The sequence below is a fragment of the Aphelocoma coerulescens genome, chromosome 5 (genome assembly GCF_041296385.1).
Source record: "Aphelocoma coerulescens isolate FSJ_1873_10779 chromosome 5, UR_Acoe_1.0, whole genome shotgun sequence".
Classification (NCBI taxonomy): domain Eukaryota; kingdom Metazoa; phylum Chordata; class Aves; order Passeriformes; family Corvidae; genus Aphelocoma; species Aphelocoma coerulescens.
Window position 1 is genome coordinate 66,152,768 of NC_091019.1, and position 11,120 is coordinate 66,163,887.

The 11,120-nt window shown below is 50.3% G+C and overlaps 1 protein-coding gene across 1 annotated transcript; it reads right to left on the reverse strand.

Moving 5' to 3' along the window:
* Positions 1 to 89: 89 nt before the first annotated feature.
* On the reverse strand, positions 90 to 10,140 carry KLHDC2 (kelch domain containing 2). The gene is made up of 14 exons (XM_069018685.1): positions 10,060 to 10,140; positions 8,432 to 8,598; positions 7,639 to 7,718; positions 6,690 to 6,807; positions 5,595 to 5,710; positions 4,321 to 4,402; positions 4,141 to 4,224; positions 3,142 to 3,222; positions 3,007 to 3,065; positions 2,727 to 2,836; positions 2,220 to 2,292; positions 1,521 to 1,608; positions 1,136 to 1,188; positions 90 to 662 (listed from the first exon to the last, which is right to left on the reverse strand). The coding sequence occupies exons 2-14, from the start codon at positions 8,585 to 8,587 to the stop codon at positions 539 to 541; spliced, it is 1,224 nt and encodes a 407-aa protein (XP_068874786.1). The 5' UTR covers positions 8,588 to 8,598; positions 10,060 to 10,140; the 3' UTR covers positions 90 to 538.
* Between the last annotated feature and the right edge of the window lie 980 nt (positions 10,141 to 11,120).

The window sequence follows — 11,120 nt, forward strand, 5'->3', positions numbered from 1 at the left end:
ACTCGCAGGGCAGAATATCTGCTACCTAAGGTTCACAATTGAAGTTCCACAACATAAAAATTCCAAAAAAAAACCAAACTACAGCCAAGCAGAGAGTAGTGGTGCTTTAACATCTCAAGGTTTACGACAGTTTATGGACCGACAACGGGACAACTTCCAGATCCTGCTTCTCTGACCTTAAGCATTTGTGACAAAACATGAAGCTGTGGACTAAATAGGACCTGCAGCCTCCACTAAAGCAACACTCCAGCGTCGTGGTGTGCTCAGCATTCCCAGCTCCTGTCCCCATGGACCCCCCCTCCCCGCTCTCGGGGTCGGCCTCACCCCCTCAGGGTGCACAACCCCAGACCTGGTTGCAGCTTAAGCTCAGGCTCCGTCTCCTCTGGCATTAAATACATTTATTGGAACATCTCACACAAAAAGAGGTTCTCTCTAGGCCATTCACATGCACGGGGGGGTGAGAAGCGACTACCTACACACAGAGAGGGTTCAGCACACACCTTTCATGGCTGTGGGCGGGGCAGCCTCACGCCGGGGCTCAGGAGCCCGAGGTGTTGTTGCTGCCGAAGCGCTGGTTCACGCTGTGCAGCAGGTGCTTGGGCAGGCAGTTCCAGGAACTGGCCAGCATCTCCTTGAAGCAAATCACAGCCTCGAGGCACAGCCTGGGAACACAGGGCAGCTGTCAGCAGGGATGGGGCTGCACGGGGAGCTCGTTCCTTACAGCTGGGGGTGCTGTCGGCAGTGCCAAAGGTGCTGAGGGGAATCCTGCTCCATCCTCACACCTGGCTGCTGCTCTGGCAGGGTTTGGTAGAGGGAGAAATGCTTTCCAGTATTTTAGGAACATGAACAGGTCTAGTGGTAACCCTGCCCCACTTGTCTTAGAATCACAGAATGGGTTGGGCTGGAAGGATCTTAAAGCCCATCCCATCCCACCCCTGCCATGGGCAGGGACACCTCCCACTGTCCCAGAGTGCTCCGAGCCCTGTCCAGCCTGGCCTTGGACACTTCCAGGGATCCAGGGCAGCCCCAGCTTCTCTGGGCACCCTGTGCCAGGGCCTGCCCACCCTCCCAGGGATTTCCTCCTGCCAGCTAAGCTGGGACACAACAGTTCCATGTTAAGGTCTCGCTTTCTTACCTGACGAGAGATCTTGGTTGTAGGGAGAACACAAGGATTTCATTACTGTGAGCCTGGAAGGTGGGAGAGAGAGGGAGAATTGGTTCTGTGGGTTCACAGCAGGAGCCAAAGCAGCCCAGGCTCACACAATCACAGAATCAGGGAATCCCAGAATGGCTTGGGTTGGAAGGACCTTAAAGCTCATCCCCTTCCAACCTGCCCTGGGCAGGGACACTGGAGGAAGCCTTCAGGTCTCCAAGCCTTCAGGCATCTGCACTGAGGGGCTTTGGACAGGAGCAAAGCATTTCCCTCTCAGGCTTTGTTTGTGATCCCCACGAGATCAGGATGATCAGGATGATCCAGCACTGCAGATCCCCTGGGAAAGGAAAGCTCAAAACCAACTCACAGCTTTGGAATGGGCCAGAAGGTTGTTGGCACAGCCCCCGAAGATGATCACCTCGCCCTCCTCGCTGGCACAGGCCGTGTGCCACAGCCTGGGAACAGAAAGCAGCACCTTCATTAACCCAAAATCCCAGCTCCTCATCCCAGCCAGGCCAAAGGGGGAAAACCAGGAAGCATCACTGCTTTCAACTCCTTAACCTGGCTAAGATCACTTCCCAAAGCAGAGGGAGGAAGACTCGTGTTTTCCATGCCACACTCGTGCCTCACAGAGGTTTTGGGGCTTTAAATTGCAGGTCACCAACTCCTATTTCCTCAGCAGAACAGCCCTGGGTGTGCACAGGATGAGCCTCTGGCCAGGACCTTGGTGACACCGGCCTGTGCCTGGTCTGCTGGCAGAGCAAGGACACTGGTTCCAGTTAGCTCTGGTGCTGGCACTCACAGTTCAGAGGCCTCTGCAACCACATCAAACCCTAAATGCCAGGATCAAACCCTAAATTCTGTTTCCTGCCATTTCACAGGCTGCTGGCAGCACCTGCCCTGTGTGGCACTCACTGGGATTCTGGGAGCACACAACAACCTGCACCTCTGGGACACATGGAAAAGGAGAGCTGTGAGGAGAAACCAACATCCTCTCTCCGACAGCCACCACCAGGTGATCCCACACCCCTTTTGTAACAAGTTTCCAGGGAATTGTCTGCCATACCTTGGTTTTTCGGAGTAGTTATGCTCAAACTGTACCCACTCGTTCTTGCTGATACAATAAATCCAGGCATCACCTGAAAACAAGCAAAATCCCAGACAAAACCAGGATTCTGTCAGTCCTGTGAGCTGCTGCAATAAACAAATACTCTGGTGTAGCACAGCCCATTTCTGCTCTTAGATAAATCAAATATTTTAGGAAAAAAACCTTATAAAACATTGGCTCCTGTTTGATATTTAACAGAGGTTTATGGGGGTGGGGAATTGTAAAGCTGTTACTAATTGCAATTTGCATTAGATAAATTTTTAGAGCAGATGAATTGCTGGAAGTTCTGGTGTCTCCACACCCTCAGCAACTCCTGCTCTGTGGAAGGAGCTGTTGGATCCATGAGGAGTTGGATCACAAGAACACAGGAGGAATTTAGAAGGAATTCAAGGCAATCATTCAAGCTCCTGTGCACAGCTGTTCCAGAGCACAAAGCCATCACCAAATCCCTTTGGAATGACTTACTCAGGGGCTGCTTGTCCGTGGTGAATCCTCCGAAGAGGAAGAGGTGATCCGAGGAAATCGGTGTTAAGGAATGCCATGATCGGCCAACAGGGCAGATGCCTTGGGTGAGTCTGGATTGCAATAAAAACACCCCAAATCACCATGAGGGACAATAAAATCCTGCTGCTCTTTCCTGCTCTGATTATTGTTCAGCTATCTGCAGGATACTGCAGTGACCCAAGGACAAGTTTAATTTCTTTAGACACAAAGAATTTTACACAGCTCAAGTCTGAGTACCCACATTTCGTTCCACTCCCACGTGTCCAGGTTCAGGTAGTAGAAGTCGTTCATTCTGGACTCCTACAACGAAGCAGAGCATGGTTCAAATCTCCTGATGAGGTTTGGGGTATCACAGGTTAAACTGGGCTGGGCTTACCCTGTATCTGCCTCCAAACACGTAACCCCTGTTCCCAACCGTGGCACAGGCGTGAGCGGCTCGAGGGGACGGGGTCTTACCCTGGAAAGGGACAGGGACATCACAGATCAGTCACCAGAGGACAAGAAAGGCTCAGCTCAACTCAGATTTAAGGCCAGCAAGGAACAGAGTGAAAAAACCCAGCCAGTAAATGGTCCTGTGTGCAGACTTGGTTTTTTGATGGATGGAAGGTGAGAGAACTTGTTAAAAATGGGGTTTATTTTTTCCCTCTTGAAGTGTATAAATTTTGCTTTTAGCACAGGGTTCAGCCACAGAAGACAGACTGTAAATGAAACAGTGACATAATAAATCCTTATATCCATAAATCATGAAGTGTCCAAGGCCAGGTTGGACACTGGGGCTTGGAGCAGCAGTGGAAGGTGTCCCTGTCCACAGCAGGAGTGGAACTGGATGAGCTTTAAGGTCCCTTCCAACCCAAACTATTCTGGGATTCCATTAAACAGAATTTTTCTTGAGTTTCTGAACTACTTGAGACCTGTATGAAGTAACCAAAGCAATTCTTTGGCACTCTGGAGTTCCTTGTCTCCTATTTCATTTCCTCCAACCCTGTGGCAACACTACCCCATTTCCCTGTTCCTGAACACTCCTGGGACACTCCAAATGTTTGTATCTGCAACTAGGAGTGTTTAATTCTCTCCTGACACAATTCAGCACCCCAGGGACAGGTACCAGCCATCACCTGGCAGTGAGGGTGACAGCAAACCACACATTTCACTGTCCTGAGCTCCCCAGGAGCACAGCGCAGCTGAAGCATGAACCGAAGCAAGTGACAGGAAAAAATGGATGAAGACAGATCAAAATAAAAGGCAAATTTCCTCTTTTTGGAGAGTGGATGTGTCTAAATGAATGGTTTAAATTCAGTGGGAATGGCTCCAAGAACACTTCTGAATAACATTACTGAGCTGTGACTTAATTAATTGACAGCAGACCATTAATTACCGTGGTTATGGGCTGGCTCCAAGTGAAAGTTTCAAGGTCCAGAACATGCACGTGGTCGTTCCATCCTCTAGGAAGACCTGAATTCTTTAAAAAAAACAAACCATAAAGAAGCAACAAGTTTTAATAAGCACTGAGTAAATATTAAAAGCTGCAATAAAAATGACTTCCAGGGTTACTTACCCAAAAAGAGGTTTCATCGAATTCAAACGTTCCACGTTGTTTCCCTTCAGGAAAATAGCCATAGCCTCCAAAAAATATCAGCCTGGAGGAAAACATGGACCAAGAGCTGTGAGAAATTCTGTCACATCTGTTGTTATAAAATATAAATACAAAAAAATACAAACACAAATACAAACACAACTATAAATACAAATATAAATATAAATACAAATATAAAGGCTGTGCTCAGAAAACCAGGGAAGCTCCTTTGGTTTTCCAGGTGTGGGGCTCTGTTTGTTGCCTAACCGACCCTCCCACCCACATCAAATCCCTCTGGAGCTGTTTTCCAGCCTCAGGATTCCAAGCTTTGCTCTACTTCCAGATCTATGAAGCTGTCAGGGTGTGCTGCCTGGTCACTGCACTTCAGCCTCTGCCACACTCTTCTCCTGGAGTTTAAATGGGAATTACCTCCAAGTTTTATCTTTGGGGTTTAGCCTGTATTAGAAACTGGCATGGCTTTGCCAGAAGTTCCTACAGGATTATGGAGGGACAGAAAACAATCTGCACCACCTAATTAACCACCCACAACTGCAGCCCTGCACAGATTTACATCTAAACTGATCCTATCAGGTGTGGTGATGATGAGCTTGCTCCCCACATCAAGGACCTGAAAACCAGCACTGTGGGCAATTCCACAGAATCACAGAGTATCCCCAGCTGGAAGGGACACACGAGGATTTTCCCACCTTTCCTGAGTCTCTGCAGCAAATCCCACAGCAAATATCCTGACTGGGAGCTCTCTCCATGGAGTGGCCAAAGCAGCACAGGACTTAAACTCCAAAATCACCAAGATGGTTTGGCTTGGAAGGGAGCTTAAATCCCATCCAGTGCCAGCCCTGCCACGGGCAGGGACACCTTCCACTAGCCCAGGTGGCTCCAAGCCCTGTCCAACCTGGCCTGGGACACTTCCAGGGATCCAGGGGCAGCCCCAGCTTCTCTGGGAATTCTATTCCAGGGTCTCCCCACCTCCCAGCCAGCAATTCCCAATTCCCAATATCCCACCTCTCCCTGCCCTCTGGCACTGGGAAGCCATTCCCTGTGTCCTGTCCCTCCAGGCCTTGTCCCCAGTCCCTCTCCAGCTCTCCTGGAGCCCCTTTAGGCACTGGAAAGGGCTCTGAAGTCTTCCTGGAGCCTTCTCCTCTCCAGGTGAGCATCCCCAGCCGGCACCACGGGGACTGCACGGAGGAGGAGGAGGGAGAAGCCAACAGGGAGCAGAGCTCTCCCGGGGGCCTCACCTGTTCTTGTACACCCACACCCCCAGCTTGTCCTTGGACGAGGGGGGCACCCCCTGGCACTCCACTCTCACCCACTGCAGCACTTTGTCCGTGGATCTGGAATTTAACATGTAGAACTGGGAAAATAAAAAGAGTTTTTTAACTCACACAGCTCAAAGCTTAAGTCTGCTGTTCAAATAGTAACTTTTAATTCACATGTGTTGGTATAGAAACAGTAATAAAGGAAAAGTTCTTTTCCTAGCTGTAAACCAGAGCACTGAAAACACTGGGAACAAAACATGGATTTGCAAATCCTGACCCTTTTTGCAGACTCAAACACTTTTTACACCACTAACAGGGTTATGGACACTGAATTTCAGCATCCAAAAGCTGTTGTGGGACACAATAAAGGTGTGTACAGAGTACAATTGTCTTACAAATAAAAAATGGTTAAAAAGTTTACAAAGTGGGGGGTTTTACAGCACCACCCCTTCTCTGCATTTATATAATTGTACAGGAAGAGAACCAGCTGCTACAATTACATAAAAGAACTGAAATGTCAGAATGCCACAGCAGGAAGGGGAGAAGTCACACCTTACAAATGAGATTTGCTTCAAACTGTCTGCAAAAATTCCATCAAACTCCTTCTAGTTTATATTTACGTATGAAATAGATCTTGTATTCAAATATATAAATAATGTATTTATAAAGGCCAAAACTATTTAATTTAGACCACACTGCCAGACTATCAGAAAATATCATTAATTAATTCTAGCTGACAGGGCAGTGATTGGTCAAAGATTGGATTTGATGATCTTGGAGGACTTTTCCAACCTAAATGGTTCTGGGATTCTGGGACTATCACAGACTCTAGGAAAGAAAAACATTTCAAGCCACCCCAGACCAATTCCAGTTCAGTTCCTGATATTATTTCAGGCAACTCTGGCAATTCCCATCTTTTAAAATCAGCAAACTCAAGAGGCAGGGACACAATCCAATTGATAAGGGGAATTGCACAAGAACAGAACCAGTGCCAGGTCAGGGTGTTCCTGCAGAGCTGTGAAGTTTCCAGGGCACAATCCTCATGGGAAAGGATGGGATGAAGGAATTCCTGACCTTGTTTGTGTTGCCCCGTGCGTGGTGACCCCCGAAGAGATAAACCACTCTGTCCACACACACGGCACAGCTGCCAGACATGGAGGGGGGAACATCTCCCTCTGTCTTGCTCTTCTTCCTGGAAAAACAGGCTGGAATGTTTCACCTGCTCACAGTGAACAAGGATGGGTTTATCTGGAGGGTTTTAATCACAGCAGGTCGCTGTGGACATTCAGTTCTCAGTTCTTCCCACCTTTTCAGGTGTAACAATTCACAAAACTACCCTGCTATGATGGAGGGCTGGGGGAAAGGCAGTTTAGTTAATAGATGGGTTTTTTGGGGGTAGGAATCCCATCTGCCCAGCTCAGGAGTTTGGAATGCTCAGAATCCTCAGGCAAAGAGGATTCACCTGTGTAAACTGCAGGTTTCACTCTGCTCCTGGATTTTTCCTGTTTGTAAACATCTTAACCACAGAGAGGAGATTCCAGCCCATGTCCAAGGCTGCCCCTGACCTCAGGGAGGGCTGGGAGGATGGCTGAAATCCCACTTCCTGCAAAGCACTGAGGAGCTTCTTTGGCTGCATCAACCTTTAAAAACAACTCCTGGAAAGGCCAGAAACTCAACAGGGATTCCCTGGCCACCACTGGAATCAAAAGTGGTACAAACACAATTTCCAGCAGCTCCGTCCTATCCCAGGAATCCCAAAACACCTCACACTGGTGATCACACACTCCTATCCAGGCTGCCTGTCCCTGCTGCCTCTCCTACTTCACCCTAGGAAAACTTACTTGATGTTTTCACAGAAAAAAACCCAACCCAAATCTGAAATCTTTTACACATTTTTGCAACAGTTTGACAGTGGGAACAAAGAGGTCATGGAACTCTCTCCCTGCTCAGCCCCTCAGTGTGCTTTCCACACCAGTTTAAGGATTTATCTAATTTCCCCCCCCCAATTAATGATTTACTGTACCATCTTCCAGTTTCCATGTTGTAGATCCATATTTCATCCCTAGGCAGGTAGAAGTCATAAAATCCCCGGACCTGGGCATTCTGCAGGACAGGTCAGAGAAGGAAAAGCAGTGTTAGAAGGATGTTTGACACACGGAATTACAGACTCCTGGGAATGTTTACACCCCTCTGGGACCTAATCACAGCAGGAGCAGTGCCTGTACTTCCCACACTCCTGTACCTCCCGCCTGCACGGAGAGCAGGAATCAGCCTAATTCAGCACCTGCTGGGGACAATCAGTTCCCAGCAGAGCCAGATGGGGGTAAATGAAGTTAAGTCCCTATTTTATAGCCCAAGCCAGGGAGCAGAAATGAGCCAAAAGTTCCTTTTCCATTCCCCCACCCCCTCCACGACAGGAGTTTATTTACTGAATTCACTGACAATGATTTTGTCACTGAAATGATTTTGTGGTGCTGCAGCACACGCACCCCCAGTGTGACAACCACCACCCTGGGATCCTTAACACCCAAAATACAGTTGTGTAAACAAAATCACCACTCCTAGGGTGCACAATTCCAATCAGACAATATTCTCTTCACAAGCTGCCAAAGGCAAACAACACCCCAAAATCTGTGTATCTGCCAAGGTTTAACACTCGTGATTGATTTCAACGTTGCAAAACACCCTGAAGTCGTGTTACAAATTGTTCACTGGAGCTGCTGTGTTGCGGGGGAGGAATAATTTGCCAGAGTCACTCCCAGATTGATGGGACACAATTCCCAGTGCGGTGGGTGGCTGTTCCAGAGGAGCTGTACCTTGTATCCTCCCCAGACGTACATGCAGCGCCCGTCAGTGACGGCCACGTGCCCGCTGCGCTCGGCGGGGCTGTCGTTCTCCAGCTGCTCAAAGCCGTCCTCGGCCGGCGCCGGCAGCTCCTCGTCCGCCGGCAGCTCCTCGTTCTCATCGGCCATCTCGGGACGTGCTGCACACACAGGGACACGGAATTCCTTCAGCTGGATCATCCAGTTGAACCCCTGGTCCTGCACAGACACCCCAACAACCCCACCCTGGGCATCCCTGGCAGCGCTGTCCAAGCGCTCCTGGAGCCCCGAGGCCGTGCCCATTCCCTGGGGAGCCTGGGCAGTGCCCAGCACCCTCTGGGGGAAGAGCCTTTTCCTGAAATCCAACCTAAACCTCCCCTAACACAGTGTGGGGGTTGGAAAAGCAGGGAAAAAAAGCAGGAGAAACTACACACTGTTGCTTCTGATGTTTCACTGGGAAAAGTTATTCCATGAGTCAAGAAAGTTCCAGGTGGGGACTCATCAGTGGTGCACAGTTTATGATGGTTTCAGTTGCCAATGTGAGCCAAAGTGACCATTAATACAAAAAAATTAAAATCTTATCTATAAATACTTTAATTGATCTGCCCGGAGAAGCTGTGGCTGCCCCTGGATCCCTGGCAGTGCCCAAGGCCAGGTTGGACATTGGGGCTTGGAGCAGCCTGGGACAGTGGAAGGTGTCCCTGCCCATGGCAGGGTGGGACTGGATGGGCTTTAAGGTCCCTTCCCAACACAAACCATTCCACGATGTCAAAAAAACCCAATCCAAAAGGGAATAAATTTGACAGCTTTGCCTACAACAGCAGCAAATCCTGGAGGTTTTCAGTGTTCCCCACATAAACCTTTAATGCAGGACAATGTCACGTACTCTATGCAAAATTCCACAGAAGCAATGTTCCTGCTCCGAATCCATGCAGAATGCCCAACCCCAGACTGTCCTGGGAAGATCCAAACCTCAGGGAAGCCAAACAGCCCAAGGTTGTGCATCCAAAGCCAGGGGAAAGGACCTTAGTGAGACAATCACACCCTGCACTCCAGGGTTGGATACTCTGGCTTTGATATTCCCCATCAACACTCCTGAGGGACTTTTGCTGTTTAATTTTAATCACTCCCACGACGGAGACGCCGCACCACCTTCGAGAGGTTATCTGTGAGCTTTAATTACGATTTCTAATTTAGATTAGCAAGCCTTGCCCACAGCTCCGTGAAACCTACCTGCTTCGAGCTAGCGGTGTCTTCACCGCCTCGGAGAAATAACACATATATAATATTTATATATAATATATACGTATAATATTATACGATTAATTTTACCCCTCCGACACGCTGGGCCGTGTCCCTTCAGCCATTTCCCCCTCAGCTCCCCGCAGCCCCCGCGCCCTGCGCGCTCTGCCCACCCCCCTCACACACCGCGGCGAGCAGGCGGGGGCTCCTCACGACACGTTCCTCTGTCGCGACATGCCCGAGCGCAGGGCGGGCCCGGCGGGCTCCTCACGACACGCTCAACTGTCGCGACATCGCGCCCGCAGCGCCCGCCCGGCGCCATTACCGGCCCGAGCCCGGCCCGGCCCCTCCGAGCCCCCCCGGCCCCGTCCCGCTCCTACCGCGGCCCCTCCGCTGCCGCTCCGCCGTCCCTCCGCCGTCCCTCCCTCAGCCGCGGCCGCGCCGCAACATCCGCCGGGCGGGCGGCACCTTCCGGCAGCGCCGCGCAGGCGCGGGGCGGCGGCACCGCCAAACCCCGAAATTCACCCTGGAGCCGTCTGAGTTAGCCCGAAATTCACCCTGGAGCCGTCTGAGTTAGACCGAAATTCACCCTGGAGCCGTCCGAGGTACCCCAAAATTCGCCCTGGGGCCGTCTGAGTTAGACCGAAATTCACCCTGGAGCCGTCTGAGTTAGCCCGAAATTCACCCTGGGGCCGTCTGAGTTACCCCAAAATTCACCCTGGAGCCGTCTGAGTTAGCCCGAAATTCACCCTGGAGCCGTCCGAGGTACCCCAAAATTCGCCCTGGGGCCGTCTGAATTACCCCAAAATTCACCCTGGAGCCGTCTGAGTTAGCCCGAAATTCACCCTGGAGCCGTCTGAATTACCCCAAAATTCACCCTGGAGCCACCTGAGTTACCCCAAAATTCATCGTGGAGCTGTCTGAGTTAGCCCGAAATTCACCCTGGAGCCATCTGAGCTACCCCAAAATTCACCCTGGAGCCATCTGAGTTACCCCAAAATTCACCCTGGAGCCGTCTGAATTAGCCCGAAATTCACCCTGAGGGCACCCGCACACCTCAAAGTTCACCCTGGGGGCATCTGAACACCCCAAAATTCACACTGAGGGCACCCGTACCCCCCAAATTTAACACTGAGGGCTCCTGAACTACCCCAGAATTCACCCTGGGGGTACCTGGACTACTGCAAATTAATATTGGGCGCATCTGAATCCCCCAAATTCGCATTGGGGGCATCTGAATAACCCCAAAATGAACATCGGGGGCACCCAAACCACCCCAAATTCACACTGAGGACCCTTGAACCCACCAAAAATTAACACTGGGGGCATCTGAACCTCCCAAAATTAACATTAGGAGCATCTGAAGCTCCCAAATTCACATTGGGGGCACTTGACCCACCCCAAAATTAACACTGGGGCACCCGAACAACCCCAAAATTAA

Coding starts and splice junctions, on each gene's coding strand:
- KLHDC2 (XM_069018685.1), bottom strand. CDS start 8,587: ATGGCCGATGAGAACGAGGAGCTGCCGGCGGACGAGGAGCTGCCGGCG. Junction 7,719..8,431: donor ACGTCTGGGGAGGATACAAG/GTACAGCTCCTC, acceptor CCTGTCCTGCAG/AATGCCCAGGTCCGGGGATT. Junction 4,225..4,320: donor TCGATGAAACCTCTTTTTGG/GTAAGTAACCCT, acceptor TTTTTTTTAAAG/AATTCAGGTCTTCCTAGAGG.